Raw genomic sequence first — 20,468 nt, 5'->3', positions numbered from 1 at the left:
TTGGATGGAATGCTCTATAAATATCAATTAAGTCCATTTGGTCTATCTAATATGTTATTTAAGGCCTGTGTTTATTGATTTTCTGTCTGGATGATCTGTCCATTGATGTAAGTGGAGTGTTAAAGTCCCCTACAGTTATTGTGTTACTGTTGACTTCTCCTCTTATGTCTGTTAATATTTGCCTTATGTATTGAGGTGCCCCTATGTTGGGTCCCTGTATATTTACAATTATTATATCTTCTTCTTGGATTGATCCCTTGATCATTATGTAGTGTCCTTATTTCTTATAATAGTCTTTATTTTAAAGTTTATTTTGTCTGATATAAGTATTGCTACTCCAGCTTTCTTTTCATTTTTATTTGCATGGAATACCTTTTTTTGTGTGTGCATGTACCTGTCATAGAGTTTTGGTTTGTGGTTACCATGGGGCTTATATATAGTGACCTGTATATATATGATTATTTTAAGGTGCTGATCTCTTATGTTTGAATGCATTTTAACAACCCTGCAATTTTACACCAACCTTTCCTACATTTACTGTTTTTGACATCATATTTTACATTTTTGTGTGTATGTATCCCTTAACTACTGATTGTGGATATGGTTGATTTTACTGTTTTGTCTTTTAACCATTCTACTGCCTTATAAGTGGTTGATGTCCTACCTTTATTGTATATATTCTTTTTCCAATGAGATTTTTTTCTTTTCTATTTTCCATATTTCTAGATGTATGTATCCTTTTCTTTTCCACTTAGATATGTCTCTTTAACATTTCTTGTAGTGCTGGCTTTGTGGTGCTGAACTCTTTTAGCTTTTTATTGTCTGTAAAACTTTGGATCTTTCCTTCAAATTTGTATGATAGCTTTGCCAAGTACAGTATTCTTGGTGTTGGTTTTTCCCTTTCATCACTTTAAATATGTCATGCCACTCCCTTTTGGCCTGCAGGGTTTTTGCAGAAAAGTCATCTCATAGTTCTGTGGAGTTCCTTTGTATGTAACTTGTTGCTTTTCCCTGGCAGCTTTTAAGATTCTCTCTGTATCTTTAATTTTTGCCATTTTAATTACAATGTCTTGGTGTAGTCCTCTGTGGGTGATACTGTTTGGCTTCTCTGTGCTTCCTGGACTTGGATGTCTGTTTCCTTTCCTAGGTTAGAAAAGTTTTCAGATATTATGTCTTCAAATATGTTCTCTGCCCCTTTCTCTCTCTCTTCCTTTCTCTTTCTGGAACCCCTTGTAATGTGAGATGTTTGTACACTCGATGCTGTCCCAGAGGTCTCTTAAACTGTCCTCTTAAAAAAATTTTTTTTTGGTCCGGCTTAATTTCCAGTGCTCTGTTTTCCAGTTTGCTGGTCTGTTCTTGTGTATCATCTAATCTACTGTTGTTTCCTTCTAGTGTATATCTTTAATTTCACTTACTGTATTCTTTACTCTGTTTGGTTCTTCTTTAGATTTACTCTTTGCTGGAAACTTCTACTTTCTCTCTCTATTCATTCATTCTTCTCCTAAGTTTATCGAGCATCTTTTTAATCATTATTTTGAACTCTTTACTGGGTAGATTGCTTGTCTGCCCTGCACTTAGTTTTTCTTCTGGGGCTTTATCTTCTTCCTTTGGAACATATTCCTCTGTTGCCTCATTGTGTATAATTTGCTATTTTTATTTCTATCTATTTGGTAGGGTGGCTATATTTCCTGATCTTGGATAAATGGCCTTATGTAGTAAACTTCCTATGACGACCCACCAGCACACTTCCCTCCAGTTACCAGAGCTCTATACTCTAGTGGTGCTCTGTATGGGGGCTGCACGGGTCCTACTCTTGTAGGTTGACTACTGTGGGTGTTCCGATACCTCTGGCTTGCTCTTCATCTGGTTGGTTGCCAGACCTTGCTTTGTGTGGAGGTTTCTGGCTCCTTCTGGGTGGGTCCAGGTAATGGCATGACTAGCTACATAGCCAGGGGAGTCCTAGTCCTTGTGCTGGCCTGCTGGTGGGTGGGGCCAGGTGACAGGCTGGCTGGCTGTGAGGCCAGGGATCCTGGAACTAGTGTCTGCCTGCTGGTAGGATGGACAAGGGTCCAGGGTATCCTGGTGTGGTGCCTGCCTGCTGGTGGGTGGGCCTGGGCTTTGACATGGCTCACTGCAGGGCTGTGTTGTTCCCCGTACTGGAGTCAGCAAGCTGGTGGGAGGTGCCATGTCCCAAGATGTTCCGGGGTTGGTGCCCACCCACTTGTGGGTGAGAGCTGGTCCTGGGGCTAGTGCCAGCCTACTGGGAGGGTGGAGTCAGGTCCTGGGTTCCCTGACTGTGGGGCTTGGGGCTCCTGATGTTGGTGTTGGCCTCCAGTTAGCTGGTGCCAGTGCCCAGGGCGTCCTGGGGCTGGTGCCCACCTACTTTGTGGTGAGGCTGTGTCCTGGGGCTAGGGCTGGCCCACTGGCATGCAGTGCCAGGTCCATTGGCTTGCTGTAGGGCCACAGGGTTCCTGGTTCTAGTGCTAGCCTACTGGTGGATGTGGCCAGGTTCTATGCATCTAGGGGTTCTGGGGGTCCAATGGCAGCTGGCTTGCTGGTCAATTGGGCTGTATCCCTGAACCAGCTAGCCACTTGGCCTTTGACATCCCAGGACTTGTGTCAACTGGCTGGTGTTCTAGCACTAATAAACTAGATAGAGGATTCCAAAATGGTGCTTGCCAGCACCAGTGTCCTTATGGTGGGATGAGCTCCCCAAAATGGGTGGTGTCAGCATCTGTGTTCCGAGGGTGGGTCCCAGTTGCCTCCTTCCTCTCTGGAAGGTCTCCAAGATCAGCACGTGTGTGTGCTCCTTTCAAATTACTGCTTCTGTTCTGAGTTTCTGAATGTGTGATATTTTGTAGGCTCCCTTTAAGAGTGGAGTCTATTTTCCACAGCCCTATGGCTATCCTGAAAGTAAGCACCACTGTCCTTCAAAGACAAACATTCTGGGGCCTCATCTTCCCAGTGCAGGACTCCTTGGCTGGGTAACCCGATGTGGAGCTCAGACCCCTTGTTCCTTGTGGAGAACCTCTGAAATTGTGATTATCCTCCCATTTGTGGGTCCCCTACCTGAGCATATGGGTCTTGACTATACGAACATCTCCTCCCTTCCATCATTTTATTTTGATTACTTCTTCGTATCTTTAGTTGTAGAAGATCTTTCTGGTAGGCTTCTGGTTGGTTCTCATAGATAACTGTTCTGTAAATAGTTGTAATTTTGGGGTGCCCATGGAAGGAGGTGAGCCCAAAGTCTTCTTACTCCACCATCTGGGCCACTCCTGGCCTCAGGTAAAGAATTCTTGGTTAGCAGTTTTCTTCTTTCGGTACTTTGAATATAAAATCCTACTGTTCCCTGGTATGCAGGTTTTCTGCTCAGAAATCTCCTTATAGGCTTATGGTGTTTTCCTTGTATGTGTAGAATTTTTTTTCTCTTGTTTCTTTAAAAATTCTCTCTTTGTATTTAATTTTGGACATTTTATTTATAATGTGTCTTAGAGAAGATCTTTTTGGGTTGAAACTTTTTGGGGATCTATGAGGTTCATGAAATTGGAAGTCAAAATTTATCTCCAGATTTGGGAATGGCTCAACCATTATTTATTTAAATAAGCTTTCTGTGCCCCTTTCTCCCTCTCTTCTCCTTCTTGGACTCTAATAATGCATAAATTGTTTCTCTGAATGGTTTCCCATGGTTCATGTTGGCTTTCTTCACTCTTTTTCATTATTTTTTTCTTTTTGCTCCTGTGGCTGAATAATTTAAAATGATCTGTGTTTTGGTTCACTGTTTATTTCCTCTGCTTGATTGATTTCTATGTTGAAGCTGTCTGTTGAATTCTTCTATTTGTTGAACTTCTCATTTTGTTCATGCATTGTTTTCCTAATTCTATTCAGTTTTCTGTGTTTTCTTATAGTTCACTGAATTTCTTTGCGGATTATTCTGTATTCTCTGTCCAACATTTCTTAGATATCCATTTCTTTAGGGTAAGTTTTTGGAGATTTATTAGTTTACCTGTGTGGTGTCATGTTTTCTTGATTGTTCATGATCTTGTGGCCTTTGATGAAGTAAGGACCTCTTCCAGTCTTTACAGACTTTCTGTCAGGAAAAGCCCTTCATCAGTTAGTCTGTTTAGAGATTCTGTGTGGGCCTTCTGATGGTTTCCATTCATGACCTTGCTGCAGGAATCCTCCAGTGAGTAGGTATGGTGCTTGGGTCAACAGGTGGTTAGGATTCTTGGGTCCACAGGGGCCTTCCTGATGCCTCAGTCTGTGGTGGTAGGTTGAAGTTCTGGGTCCACATGGACAGGCCTGAATCATGTGTTCATGTCAGCTGTCTGGGTGCCAGGGATCACTAGAGTGGGCTTGGTGACTTAGTCAATGTAGGTAGTTCTGGCATCTGGGAATGAGCCTGGAGACTTAGTATTTGGGACTTGGCCTCATGCTGGACTCCTGAGTCTGGGTCCATGGAAGCAAGCCTGGGGCCACGAGACTTGGCCTGTATCTTGGGGCTGTTGGAGCTGGCCTGCCAGTTGGGTCAGTGGGGGCCCTCCTTCACTAAGGTGGCCCAGGAACTTGGGCCCATGGGAACCCACCTGGAGCCTGGGGCCATGGGGGCCAGCCTGGTGATGTAGTAAGGTTGTTGGTAAATAACTTTATGAGGTGTAATTTACACAATATAAAATTCACTCATTTTAAGCATACAGTTCAATATTTTTTTAAAAGTTTATTTTATTGAAGTATAGTTGATTTTCAATGTTGTGTAGTTTCTGCTATACATCAAAGTGATTCAGTTATATATATGTATATACTTTTTTTCATATTCTTTTCCATTATGGTTTATCCCAGGATATTGAATATAGTCCCCTGTGTGATACAGTAGGACCTTGCTGTTTATCCATTCTATATATAATAGTTTGCATCTACTAATCCCAAATTCCCAATCTATCCCTCCCCCCAATTCAATGATTTTTAATAAACTTACCAAGTTATGCAACTATCACCTCAATCCAATTTTGGAACATTTTCATCACCCCAGTAAGATCTGTTGTGCCTGTTTATAGTTAACCCAGAAAGGGGGTTTTAATATAAAGTTGGCACATGCATTAAAGGGGAAGCAGTGCAAATCTGTGGGACAAATGTGTGTCAATATGGGAACCCCACAAGGGGCATGAAAATATGTTTATCTGAGTTGGTTGTTGACATTATCTTATTTCTACAAAGAATTACTTTTCATGATCTTTTCTTTGCTCAAATCTTGGGTGATTATGTGTTTTAAGGAGAAAGTCATTCCCTGACAGGATCTGTTCACACTACTATTTTTTCATGTAGTGAGCAGTAAATAGTTCTTACACGATCAAGAAGCAGTTATAGGCTTGCTGCATGGATAAGAAAGTAGCTGAGATGTTATGGAGATTTTTCAGTTTTCCAGTATTATAGAAGAAAGAAGAAGGAAATAGGCAAGGCAAATCTGGGGTCCATGAAATAATAGGGACTCCAATGACTTGACTCAAGATGGTACCTAGTAGGTGTCTACTGCTCTTCACACCTGTGCCTGATTGCTCTTTGTCTACATCTGTGTGGAATTATGGATTTAATCTGCCTGAGTTTAGTATGCCTGAATTATAGTTGATGTATCAGGATAGACTCTTAGATGTGAAAAGAACTTTAAAGGTCATCTATCTTGTAAGATTTATTTATTATTATTTTACACAATTCATGCCTACAGAGGGGAAAGGATTTTCTTAAGATCACACAATTTGTTAGTAGCAGAGATGGGACTAGAACCTTAGTCTTCTGATACTCAGTTCACCACATGAAATATACAGTGCCCTAGAATTAGAAAGAAGTCAGAAACAAGATTCATAAAATAAAGTCTTAGTCAATTAAAGACATCTTGAACTGGTTTTAATTTTTCTAGTTTCTTTGGGAGGAGATAAACATGTAATATCAAAGGGATAATTATTCCAAATAAATAAACTTGCACAAATCCCATTTCAAAAATAGCAGGTGAATAATTTTTGTTATTTTTATTGGTATTTAAAAATGTTTCTTATGATAGTTATACTTTAATAAGTGTAAATTGTAGGTTCTACATTAGTTTGATGAATGTAGATATATGAAATATACAAGTTGCAAAACATTTACTTTTAGCAGATTAAAATATATTCAGTCTAATTATCAATCTCAAAAGACATTTTAAATTGAATTTTCCATTTTCCTTTGAAAGCAAATTACTAAAGAGGTAAGATTTTTAATACATCTTTAAAATGTTTTCTGCTAGGTAAAATTTTAATGAAATGTTTGCTTGTAGGCAAAGAAAAAGTGATAAGATATATTTTTTAAACAGGTTTTAAAATATATGTGTGGTAAAAAAGTCGATATATAACAACTTATTACATTAAAATTTTCAGTTTTAGTATTCTCTAATTAAAATTCAAATGAAGGGAATATCCTTTGTAGAATGTGGATTAATATTGTACCACAATTTACTTTTGAAGACAACTGTTTTATGCTTTTTATATTTAAACCACATGTCAAGCTCTAAATTGAACAGCAACCAACAAAGTAAATATTCTGTAACATACCACATATCAGTGCAATACACAATGAAAGGTAATGTCATTGGATACACCAAAATTAGCCCACATTAAAATGACACTTTTGTCTCAAATTTATGATTTTCATTTTTGAAACACAAAGAGCAAACTCTGAGATAGAAATAATATTTATTTATTTATTAATAATAGCCTTCTTTAAAAAATATTTATTTATTTGGTTGCACTGGGTTTTAGTTGCGGCAGGCGGGCTCCTTAGTTGTGACTCACCTGCTCCTTAGTTGCGGCATGTGGGCTCCTTTGTTGCAGCACACGGGCTCTTTATTTGTGGCATGTGAACTCTTAGCTGCGGCATGCATGTGCCGCATGCAGGGCTCTAGTGCTCCCAGGGCTCTAGTTCCCTGGCCAGGGATCAAATCTGGGCCCCTTGCATTGGGAACGTGAAGTCTTAACAACTGCACCACCAGGGAAGTCCCTAGAGATAATATTTAAACATTTTCAATAAAAGTAAGAAAAAGTCTTTGGATGGGTAACATCTCCTTTGCAAGATTGCTGAAACAGCTCCTGAGAGAGAGATTGTGAGAGTAGAGAGAGATGCTTCACCTGTAACTAGAAATGGATGTAAACACATCAATTTTGAGAATAAATCATTTTAATATTCCATGTATAATATGAATAATCATATGTGTAATGTTTAATTATTCCAATTAGAGAGTAACCAACACTGGGTGTATTTTAAAGAGTTTAGAATGGTATAAAATGGCTTTCTACTTCCCCACTTCTACTCCCAAAGTGCTGTAAGTTACTATTTCCCCACTATCAAAGTAATTATCAGGGAACAAGCCAAACAGCTGAATATGTTACCCTGAAAAAATTACAGTTCATAAGGTTGGTAGATACTTTTTTATTATTTCATGTAAGTTGACGTGTAGACATGTAGTGGTAATTTTTACCATTTTGTCCTGAATAAAATTCCAAAATGCTGTTATCCTCCCATAATTCTTAAAACTCTGCAAAATACTCATTTGAAAAATGAAGGCAGGGAATAGTTTTCATGAGAGGTTTTAGATAGTTTTACATAATAGTGGGAGTGTTGCTAAAATTCTCAAATTTAAAATATACCTATTTTCTAATCTCTTCTACTGTCACAATGAATTTCTTGAAGGCAAGGCAGTTCTTTTGATGTCAGGTAAATGTTTTTAGGGATTTCTACCCAATAAGATTTACTCTTAAGAATTGAGATGCATCTAGCAATTTCTATATTTGATGTAATTTGTTTTAGAACTTCCTAAAAAGTTAAAAATGCATAAAAATAGATTAGTTGATTAGGAAGTATTGAATTGCAACAGCACATAGAATGGCAACTAGTTCAAATCCTATCACAAGGATCAGAACAAAGGTATTATCACTCATCTCTATCTTGGGTTTTTCATTTTTCTCTTCACTAGGGTTGATTCCCTCCTTTCCTCTGCTGCCTTTGCCAGGCCCTGGCAGTTGCTTATAGGTTGAGAAAAGAGCACTGGGGCTATATTGTCCCCAGAGCTCTTGTATCCTAGCAAAATTCTGATATTGGTATCCAGCGCAGACTTTGAAGCAGTAATGTGAATTTGTGAGAAAGTTGGAAAAGGAGAATGAAGTGTTCAGTCCTTTGTAGATCTAAATGAAAAAGAGTCAAAATTAAAATTACATTTTCTTACCAAAAAAAATAATATGGTATGGTTTTTGACAACAGGAAGCACGAGTTAATACATTCATTGCATAAGTATGTTCACAACAAAAATAAAAGTTTACTGTTACAGTCTCTAATATCCTGAGGACCCAGTACTGTTTAGGTAATTTTCTTCAGTGTAAGAAATAGCAAAGACTTGTAACTGTTAAACTTTAATTCCATTTGGTTTGGAATGAGTTGTACATGTGGTCAGGGGAAACTAAAAATACTACATCCAATAGTAATAAGTTAAATAAATAAGCGAATTGTCCCCAAATAAGTATTATGCACATAAAACTTTAGGACCAGATAGGACTTTTGGATAAGATTTAGTTACTTTAAACATCATAAAAGAATATTGAACTCTTTGATAAGAGCTCAGTCCCCAGCACAATATAAAACTATAAATTACAAAGACTAAATTTACAAGAATTTACCAGGTCAGTTCCTTTTTCACTGATGAGTTGAAGATTGTAAACTATGGAATCTCCTTTTATTGGCTCCAAAGACTAAAATTTGACCTCACAAGTATTGCTATTCAGCTGATGTAATTTAGGTGCTAGAAAAACAGAATTTCAGTTTAAAGGGTTCCACATTTCCTAGATATCTTGAAAACATTGAAATCTCTCATACAATTTTCTATGGTCATTAAAAGACAACCCATGTAGGCTTAATCTAAACAATATATATTTATAATTCTCATTGTAAAGACTTTTGCTGTACCACCAGTCATCTTAATGTTTGTAATAAAAACTTAAAGCACTTAAAACTATCAATTAATAATGCATATTTTATTTTTCTAATAAGATCTTATTACAACTTTTATTACTATGGTTGAATCCTTACTGGTATAATCTCTTGCATTGTATTTATATGGTGCATCATACATTTGGATGAATTTTCATGTACATTAATAATTTTATTTTAAGATCAGAGCAACTAAGTGAGGAAAGTAGGGCAGGATCTTTATTTCATGTTATTAATCTCTCTACATTTCAGGATAGTGGTGCTTAAATATGTAGGAAGAGAGCAAGGTATTACTGTGGTCTAAATCATGTTTACTTGCAATATTTTCCAGTTAGCTTTACACTGAAAACCATTTCATAACAGTGCCTGAACTCATGTATGGATGGATTAGAACAACTGAACTTCACAACTGGGAAGGAAAAAAGCCTCAAAGCTTGAGCTTTCCTGACTGTACATTGGCCTCTTTATGTATTATATACAGCACTTTATTTTAATGTTCCTATAAGGAGAGTAAACTCAGAGTTTTATAAATTATCAACTATGTACTAATTACCAAATAAGAAATTAAAAATTTGTACAAAATATGTACAAATATGTACCTAATACTAAATTTATGTAGTCTTTTTTCAGCTTTAATCAGTGTAATCATGCTTATTAGTTGATGAATTTTGTGTATTAGTCCATTTGGGAAGATATGGATATAGCAAAGAATGGATATCATGACAAAGTGGAAGGGAAACCTCAATGGGAATTAGGCACCTACAATTTTAATCTTGGCTCTGCTACTGGTTCACAGTGTCATTTAGCTAAGTTACTTATCATTTTGGGGACTTAACTTCTTCTTCTTAAAAATGGCAGTGGTTATAGTGTGATTGGCTGGATTAGTTGATGTCAAAATATTTTAAAAATATGATTCTGAAGAAGTAAAACTGTCACTGTTTGCCGATGACATGATACTATATATTGAAAATACTAAAGACTCTCCCAGAAAACTACCAGAGATCATCAATGAATTCGGTAAGGCTGCAGGATACAAAATTAATACACAGAAGTCTCTTGCATTCTATACACAAACGATGAAAGATCAGAAAGAGAAATTAAGGAAACAATCCCATTTACTATCACATCAGAAAGAATAATATACCTAGGAGTAAACCTACTTAGGAGACAAAAGACCTATACTCTGAAAACTATAAGATACTGATGAAAGAAATCAAAGATGACACAAACAGATGGAGAGATATACCATACTCTTGGATGGGAAGAATCAATATTGTCAAAATGACTATAATACCCAAAGTAATCTATAGATTCAATGCCAATATCAAACTACCAATAGGATTTTTCACAGAATTAGAACAAAAATTTTACAATTTGTATGGAAACACAAAAGACACCGAATAGCCAAAGCAATCTTGAGAAAGAAAAATGGAGCTGGAGGAATCAGTCTCCCTGACTTCAGACTATACAACAAAGGTACAGTAATCAAAACAGTATGGTACTGGCACAAAACAAATATAGATCAATGGAAGAAGATAGAAAGTCCAGAGATAAACCCACGCACCTATGGTCACCTAATCTATGACAAAGGAAGCAATAATATATAATGGAGAAAAAGTCTCTTCAATAAGTGGTATTGGGCACCTGGACAGCTACATGTAAAAGAATGAAATTAGAACATTCTCTAATACCATGCACAAAAATAAACTCAAAATGGATTAAAGACCTAAATAAGACTGGATACTATAAAACTCTTAGAGGAAAACATAGGCAGAACACTCTCTGACATAAATTGCAGCAAAATCCTTTTTGATCCACCTCCTAGAGTAATGAAAATAAATACAAAAATAAACAAATGAGACCTAATGAAACTTCAAAGCTTTTGCACAGCAAAGGAAACCATAAACAAAGTGAAAAGACAACACACAGAATGGGAGAAAATATTTGCAAATGAAGCTACCAACAAGGGATTAATCTCCAAAATATACAAACAGCTCATGCAGCTCGATATCAAAAAATACAACCCAATCAAAAAATGAGAAGATCTAAATAGACATTTCTCCAAAGAAGACATACAGATGACTAAAAAGCACACGAAAGGGTTCTCAACATCACTAATAATCAGAGAAATGCAAATCAAAACTACAATGAAGTATCACCTCACACCAGTCAGAATGGCCATCATCAACAAGTCTACAAACAATCCTGGGGACGGTGTGGAGAAAAGGGGACCCTCCTACACTGTTGGTGGGAATGTAATTGGTACAGCCACTATGGAGAACAGTATGGAGTTTCCTTAAAAAACTAAAAATAGAGCTACCATATGATCCTGCAATCCCACTCCTGGGCATATATCCAGAGACAACCATAATCCAAAAAGATACATGCACCCCAATGTTCATTGCAGCACTATTTACAATAGCCAAGACATAGAAGCAACCTAAATGCCTATCGACAGAGGAGTGGATAAAGAAGATGTGGTACACATATACAATGTAATAGTACTCAACCATAAAAAAGTATGAAATAATGCCATTTGTAGCAACATGGATGGACCTAGAGATTATCATACTAAGTGAAGTAATTCAGACAGAGAAAGACAAATATCATAAGATATTACTCATATGTGAAATCTAATTTTAAAAAGATACAAATGAACTTATTTACAAAACAGAAGCAGACTTACAGATATTGAAAATAAACTTATGGATACCAAAGGGGAAATGTGGGGGAAAGGGATAAATCAGGAGCTTGATATGAACACACACACACACACTACCATACATAAGAGATTTAACCAACAAGGACATACTGTATAGCACAGGGAACTCTACTCAATATTCTGTGATAGCCTATATGAGAAAAGATTGTAAAAAAGAGTGGATATATGTATATGTATAACTGAATCACTTTGCTGTACACCTGAAACTAACCCAACATTGTAAATTAACTATATGCCAATAAAATTAAAATATAAAAAATTATGATTCTGGGAGTATCATTAAATTCTACCTTTCCCTTTGTATCCATAATTAAGTACTTTTGGTATTCTGTTGTTGAATATTTAAAATAAACCTTACTGTGGAATTTTACATATGAGTTACTGGAACTAAATTAATGTAACCTTCATTATCATGGCTTATAACACTTACCTTTAAGTGTGGCTGGTGGGGTTTGGCTAGTAGTGAATGTATAGATACCAGACAGCAGCCCCTCACCAGCTTCGTTACATGCCTGGATTTTAAATTTGTATTGCGTATATTCACTCAATCTTTGTACCTTGTGAGTCTGACAAAGTCCATGGTAAATGACAGAAAATCTGGAAGTGGGAATAGAGATGGAGGGAAGCAATATTATTAATCAACGGTCCTACAAATACAAATAAGTCTATATAACTGACTTAAAACTTGTTTTAAAACCACAGTAAGCCCTAAATAAATCAACTTGAAGCCATAAAGGTAAAACACAAAAGAAAAAAAATCAGGTTGTAAATATCAAAATGTGAAGGTGCAGGTTTTTGTATTTCTTTGGTAACTCTATATTCCATAGTATTAATTTATCTTGTATAAAGGAAGAAGTGTTTTGGAAGAGGCAAAAATAGAGAGCTTAATTATCAGTAGGAATTTAAGAAAGTATATCTAGCATGTTAATGGGCTGCTTTCACATTTATTGTTTCATTGAAACCACTTTGGATTATAGGATTAGGATAGGAAAATTTGAAATATTTTTATTATAATACATGCTAAATAGTAAAAATAGTTTACCTGCCCGATCGATCTCCCATTAATAAATTGTAGCTTATAAGGTTGGAAAGTAATCCTTTGCTTGAAGTGTTACCCCATTTCAGTTTGAGGCTCTGGTGCCCATAGATCACACAGTCAAGTTGTGGAGGCTCAGGTGGTACTGGCTTGGTTTTGGTTCTTATTAATTGGCTAAAAGGGCTTAGTCCATAATGATTGATAGCTTGAATTCTGATTCTAGTGATGAGAAGAAAAAAAATAAACTGTATTAATTTAGATTTAGAAAAGAAAATACATTTCTACATTTAAGCTAACCCCCTAGTAACTCTATGTCGGATATTAACCATCATATTATACTACTTATTGGAGACAAATTTCTGAGACAAAAATCTTGAATTTGGATAATCACTATTGACAATTCTTGATGAGGAGAAGAAGCTGGCTCTTAGTAATGCCAAATTTTTCTAAAACAATAGAAGTCTATTTCAAAGAAAATATTATGTAGGTTATATAAAACATACAAATGTATTGTAGAATTGCTCAAAAGTCTCAAAAATATTTCCATCTACCTAAAGTAAGATATAAGCAACTTACTTGTATGTGGTATCAGGCTGTAGATTTTTCAGAAGACACTCTGTTACTCTATCAACAGTCAAAATTTTTCTATCTCCATATTCAATGTTATATCCAGTGATTGCAGAGCCATGGCAATCTGGTTCTGCCCATTGAATAGCAACGCAAGATGATGCCAACTTGGCAGGAACTTTGTTTTCGACTTCTTGTAGCACTGTTACTACTGCTGGTACAGTTGCTGGTGTGGTTACTTTGCCAGTTCCTCCAAACATTCCAACTCCAACTATATTTACAGCCTAAAAAAAGTATACTCTGTTAGAGATTCATTATTACCTTGTTTATGTGTGTAAACCATTTTCTTGCATAAAAGCAAAATAAATTTTCTTAAACTCAAATTCTAACAATATGGATTTAAAAAATTGATATATAATTGACATATAACATTGTGTAAGTTTAAGGCAATATAGCACATTGATTTGATACATTTATATACTGCAATGTGAAACAATATAGTTCTAAGATGCTGACATGCACGCAGAAATCTGTAGCTTGCAAATTTAGGAAAGTAAAGAGTCTAAATATGGGAAGGTAAGTGAAAGTGCTAATATGGACACTTCAGGAAAATATACCCAAACCAAACTCATTTACCACACCGAACTTTCTTCCTTTTCTTCAGCTTGTAGTTGCTATCTCTGTTGGTGGTAGCCTGAAATTCACACCCATTCATCAAGTTTCACTGATTTTGTAAAAACTTTTATTTTGAGATCATTGTAGATTCAGATGTACCCTTTACCCACTTTCCCCCAAAGGTAATATTTTGCATAACTATAGTACGATATTACAATCAGGAAATGGACATTGATAATATTCCATCGACGTTATTCAGATTTCACCAATTTTACATGCACTCATGTGTGTGTATTTAGTTCTATGAGATTTTATCACAGGTTTAGCTTCAAGTGACCACCAACCCAGTTAAGATATAGAAGTTCCATCACAAGCTACTTTTTATAGCCACAGTGACATCCTCCCTCCCCCTTTTGCTAATCCCTGACAACCAGTAATTTGATCTACATAACTATAATTTTATTTCAGAATGTTATGTAAATGGAATAATGCAGTATGTGCATTTTTAAGGTAGACTTTTTTCAGTCAGCATAATTCTCCTGTGATCCATCAAAGTTGTTGTGTGTATCGATAGTTTTTTTAAAAATTATTTATTTATTTATTCATTTTTGACTGCATTGGGTCTTTGTTGCTGTGTGCAGGCTTTCTCTAGTTGCGGCTAGTGGGGGCTATTCTTCGTTGCAGTACACAGGCTTCTCATTGTGGTGGCTTCTCTTGTTGTGGAGCATGGGCTCTAGGTGCGTGGGCTTAGTAGTTGTGGCATGTGGGTTCAGTAGTTGTGGCACACTGGCTTAGTTGCTCCATGGCATGTGGGATCTTTCCAGACCAGCGATCAAACCTGTGTCCCCTGCATTGGCAGGCGGATTCTTAACCACTGTGCCACGAAGGAAGTCCATATATTGATAGTTTGATTCTTTTTATTTTCAAATAGTTAGCCATGGTATGGAGGTAGTTTAGTTTAACAGTTAGTTTAACCATTTACCTTGTTGAAGGACATCTGAGCTGTTTCTAATTTTTGGTCCTTATAAATAAAAGTGCTAGGAACATCCATGTACAGGTTTTTATTGTGGACATAAGTTTTCATTTCTCTGAGATAAGTGACCAAGAATTCTGGGAATATAGTAAGTGCATGTTTAGTTTTGTAAGAAACTGCCTTGCTCTTTTCCAGAGTGGATGTAATTCCCACCAGAAATGTATGAGTAACTCAGTTTCTCCATATCTTTGCCAGCATTTAGTGTTATCACTAATTCTTATTTTAGCCATTCTGATAAGTGGGGCATGATATCTCATCGTGCATTTCACCAATGGCTAATGATGCTGAAAATCTTTTCATGTGCTTACTTGCCAGCTGTATATCCTCTTCTGTGAATTGTATTTTGCTCATTTTCTACCTAGGTTGTGGGGTTTAAAACTGCTGAGTTTTGAGAATTCTTTATATATTCTAGATATTAGTCCTTTGCCAGATACGTGTTTTATAAAGATTCCCTCCCAGCCTGTAGGTTATCTTTTCATCCTCTCTAGAGGGTATTATACAGAGTAAAAGTTTTTTAGTTTGTGGAGCTCAAATTAATCATTTTTTCATTTTATGGATTGTGCTTTTGATATAAAGTTTGAGAACTCTTTCCCTAGCTTCAGGAAATCCTGAAGATTTCTTCCTGTAATTTTTTTTTTTTTTTTTGCGGTACATGGGCCTCTCACTGTTGTGGCCTCTCCTGTTGCAGAGCACAGGCTCCAGATGCGCAGGCTCAGTGGCCATGGCTTATGGGCCCAGCCGCTCCGCGGCATGTGGGATCCTCCTGGACCGGGGCACGAACCCGTGTCCCCTGCATCGGCAGGCGGACTCTCAACCACTGTGCCACCAGGGAAGCCCCCTGTAATTTTTTTCTAAAAGTTTTATGTTTTAATTTTTAGTTTTCTATGGTCGATTTTGAGTTACTTTTTTTGTGAGGTTTATGTTGATATTAATTTTTTTGCCTAAAGATATCCAGTTTCTCCAAAATAATTTGTTGAAAAGGGCATCCTTAACTTATTTGCATCTTGTCAAAAATCAGTTAGGCATATTCGTGTAGGTTGATTTCTGTGTTCTCTATTCTGTTCCATTGACTTATGTGTCTTTCCCTTCACTATTTTTTATTTCTTTATGTATTTATTTTTAACGTCTTTACTGGAGTATAATTGCTTTACAATGGTGTTAGTTTCTGCTTTATAACAAAGTGAATCAGCTATACGTATACATATATCCCCATATCTCCTCCCTGTCACCGTCCCTATCCCACCCCTCTAGGTGGTCACAAAGCACCGAGTTGATCTCCCTGTGCTATGCAACTGCTTCCCACTAGTTATCTATTTTACATTTGGTAGTGTATATATGTCCATGCAACTCTCTCACTTCGTCCCAGCTTACCCTTCCCCCTCCCTGTGTCCTCAAGTCTATTCTCTACATCAGCGTCTTTATTCCTGTCCTGACCCTAGGTTCTTCAGAACCAATTTTTTTTTTTTAGATTCCATATATATGTGTTAGCATATGGTATTTGTTTTTCTCTTTCTGGCTTACTTCACTCTGTGTGACAGACTCTAGGTCCATCCACCTTACTACAAAAACTCAATTTCGTTTCTTTTTATGGCTGAGTAATATTCTATTGTATATATGTGCCACATCCTCTTTATCCATTCATCTGTTGATGGACACTTAGGTTGCTTCCATGTCCTGGCTATTGTAAATAGAGCTGCAATGAACATTGTGGTACATGACTCTTTTTGAATTATGGTTTTCTCAGGGTATATGCCCAGTAGTGGGATTACTGGGTTGTATGGTAGTTCTATTTGTAGTTTTTTTAAAGAACGTCCATACTGTTCTCCATAGGGGCTTTATCAATTTACATTCCCACCAACAGTGCAAGAGTGTTCCTTTTTCTCCACACCCTCTCCAGCATTGATTGTTTCTAGATTTTTTGATGATGACCATTCTAACTGCTGTGAGGTGATACTTCACTGTAGTTTTGATTTGCATTTCTCTAATGGTTAGTGATGTCGAGCATCCATTCCTGTGTTTGTTAGCAATCTGTATATCGCCTTTGGAGAAATGTCTATTTAGGTCTTCTGCCCATTTTTGAATTGGGTTGTATGTTTTTTTGATATTGAGCTGCATGAGCTGTTTGTAAATTTTGGAGATTAATCCTTTGTCAGTTGCTTCATTTGCAACGATTTTCTCCCATTCTGAGGGTTGTCTTTTCGTCTTGCTTATGTGATAAACCATATTAACAAATTGAAAGAGAAAAACCATATGAACATCTCAATAGATCCAGAAAAAGCTTTCGAAAAAATTCAACACCTATTTATGATAAAAACCCTCCAGAAAGTAGGCATAGAGGGAACTTACCTCAACATAATAAAGGCCATATATGAGAAACCCACAGGCAACATCATTCTCAATGGTGAAAAACTGAAACCATTTCCTCTAAGATTAGGAACAAAACAAGGTCGTCCACTCTCATCACTATTATTCAACATAGTTTTGGAAGTTTTAATCACAGTGATCAGAGTAGAAAAAGAAATAAAAGGAATCCAAATCAGAAAGGAAGAAGTAAAGCTGTCACTGTTTGCAAATGACATGATACTATACATAGAGAATCCTAAAGAGGCTACCAGAAAAATAAGTGCTAATCAATGAATTTGTTAAAGTAGCATGATACAAAATTAATGCACAGAAATCTCTTGCATTCCTATACACTAATGATGAAAAATCTGAAAGAGAAATTAAGGAAACACTCCCATTTACCACTGCAACAAAAAGAATAAAATACCTAGGAATAAACCTACCTAGGGAGATAAAAGATCTGTATGCAGAAAACTATAAGACGCTGGTGAAAGAAATTAAAGATGATACAAGTAGATGGAGACATATACCATGTTCTTGCAGTGGAAGAATCAACATTGTGAAAATGACTGCACTACCCAAAGCAATCTACATATTCAATGCAATCCCTATCAAACTACCAATGGAACTTTTCACAGAACTAGAGCAAAAAATTTCACAATTTTTATGGAAACACAAAATACCCCAAATAGCCAAAGCAATCTTTTTAAAAAATTTTTTTTTATTAGTTTCTGCTTTATAACAAAGTGAATCAGTCATACATATACATCCGTTCCCACATCCCTTCCCTCATGCATCTCCCTCCCTCCCACCCTCCCCATCCCACCCCTCCAGGCGGTCATAAAGCACCGAGCTGATCTCCCCGTGCTCTGCGGCTGCTTCCCACTATCTATCTACCTCACGTTTGGTAGTGTATACATGTCCATGCCTCTCTTTCGCTTTGTCACAGCTTACACTTCCCCCTCCCCATATCCTCAAGTCCATTCTCAAGTAGGTCTGTGTCTTTATTCCCGTTTTACCCCTAGGTTCTTCATGACATTTTTTTAATTCCATATATATGTGTTAGCATACGGTATTTGTCTTTCTCTTTCTGACTTACTTCACTCTGTATGACAGACTCTAGGTCTATCCACCTCATTACAAATAGCTCAGTTTCGTTTCTTTTATGGCTGAGTAATATTCCATTGTATATATGTGCCACATCTTCTTTATCCATTCATCCGATGATGGACATTTAGTTTGTTTCCAGCTCCGGGCTATTGTGAATAGAGCTGCAATGAACATTTTGGTACATGTCTCTTTTTGAATTATGGTTTTCTCAGGGTATATGCCTACTAGTGGGATTGCTGGGTCATATGGTAGTTCTATTTGTAGTTTTGTAAGGAACCTCCATACTGTTCTCCATAGTGGCTGTACCAAATCACATTCCCACCAGCAGTGCAAGAGTGTTCCCTTTTCTCCACACCCTCTCCAGCATTTATGGTTTCTAGATTTCTTGATGATGGCCATTCTGACTGGTGTGAGATGATATCTCGTTGTAGTTTTGATTTGCATTTCTCTAATGATTAATGATGTTGAGCATTCTTTCATGTGTTTGTTGGCAGTCTGTATATCTTCTTTGGAGAAATGCCTATTTAAGTCTTCTGCCTATTTTTGGATTGGCTTGTTTGTTTTTTTGCTATTGAGCTGCATGAGCTGCTTATAAATTTTGGAGATTAATCCTTTGTCAGTTGCTTCATTTGCAAATATTTTCTCCCATTCTGAGTGTTGTCTTTTGGGCTTGTTTATGGTTTCCTTTGCTGTGCAAAAGCTTTGAAGTTTCATTAGGTCCCATTTGTTTATCTTTGTTTTTATTTCCATTTCTCTAGGAGTGGGTCCAAAAGGATCTTGCTGTGATTTATGTCATAGAGTGTTCTGCCTATGTTTTCCTCTAAGAGTTTGATAGTTTCTGGCCTTACATTTAGGTCTTTAATCCATTTTGAGCTTATTTTTGTGTATGGTGTTAGGGAATGATCTAATCTCATACTTTTACATGTCCCTGTCCAGTTTTCCCAGCACCACTTATTGAAGAGGCTGTCCTTTCTCCACTGTCTATTCCTGCCTCCTTTATCAAAGATAAGTTGACCATATGTGCGTGGGTTTATCTCTGGGCTTTCTATCCTGTTCTATTGATCTATCTTTCTGTTTTTATGCCAGTACCACACTGTCTTGATTACTGTAGCTTTGTAGTATAGTCTGAAGTCAGGGAGCCTGATTCCTCCAGCTCCGTTTTTCGTTCTCAAGATTGCTTTGGCTTTCCGGGGTCTTTGTTTTCCAAACAAATTTTGAAATTTTTTGTTCTAGTTCTGTGAAAAATGCCAGTGGTAGTTTGATAGGGATTGCATTGAATCTGTAGACAAAGCAATCTTGAGAAAGAAAAACAGAGCTGGAGGAATCAGGCTCCCAGATTTCAGACTATACTACAAAGCTACAGTAATCAAGACAGAATGGTACTGGCACAAAAACAGAAATATAGATCAGTGGAACAGGATAAAAAGCCCAGAGATAAACCCACATATATATCGTTACCTTATTTTTGATAAAGGAGGCAAGAATATACAGTGGAGAAATGACAGCCTCTTCAGTGAGTGGTGCTGGGAAAACTGGGCAGCTCCATGTAAAAGAATGAAATTAGAACACTTCCTAACACCATACACAAAAATAAACTCAAAGTGGATTAAAGACCTAAATGTAAGGCCAGACACACTAAAACTTCTGGAGAAAAACATAGGCAGAACACTCTGTGACATAAATCACAGCAAAATCCTTTTTGACCCACCACCTAGAGAAATGGAAATAAAAACAAAAATAAACAAATGGGACCTAATGAAACTTAAAAAAGCTTTTGCACATCAAAGAAAAACATATATGGTATGTTTTTAACATTAGGTAGAGTGATTTCTTCCACCTTAGTTTTATATTTCAAGATTGATGTATCTATTTTAGATGTTGTGAATTTCCATATAAATTTTAGAATGAAATTGCATGTATCTACAAGTAATCTTGCTTAGATTTTGATCAGAATTGTATTAAACCTATAAATCAGTTTGGGGAAAATTAAACATTAAACATCTTTACTAAGTCAAGTATTCCAGTTTTTGAACACAATA

At 36.6% G+C, this 20,468-nt stretch overlaps 1 protein-coding gene across 1 annotated transcript; it reads right to left on the bottom strand.

The window, feature by feature from the left end:
* Positions 1–7,865: 7,865 nt before the first annotated feature.
* Positions 7,866–14,994, bottom strand: LOC308609354 (fibronectin type III domain containing protein 3C1-like; the record flags this gene model as incomplete). Its single annotated transcript, XM_081223034.1, is given in 7 exon segments — positions 7,866–8,204; positions 8,694–8,765; positions 8,769–8,815; positions 12,156–12,322; positions 12,768–12,980; positions 13,338–13,612; positions 14,926–14,994. Coding segments are annotated over 7 exon segments (1,182 nt in total).
* Between the last annotated feature and the right edge of the window lie 5,474 nt (positions 14,995–20,468).

This window comes from Mesoplodon bidens (assembly GCF_964165515.1).
Source record: "Mesoplodon bidens genome assembly, chromosome: X".
NCBI lineage: Eukaryota > Metazoa > Chordata > Mammalia > Artiodactyla > Ziphiidae > Mesoplodon > Mesoplodon bidens.
The sequence above is the reverse complement of the archived record's forward strand: the minus strand, read 5'-3'. Positions and strand labels throughout refer to the sequence as shown.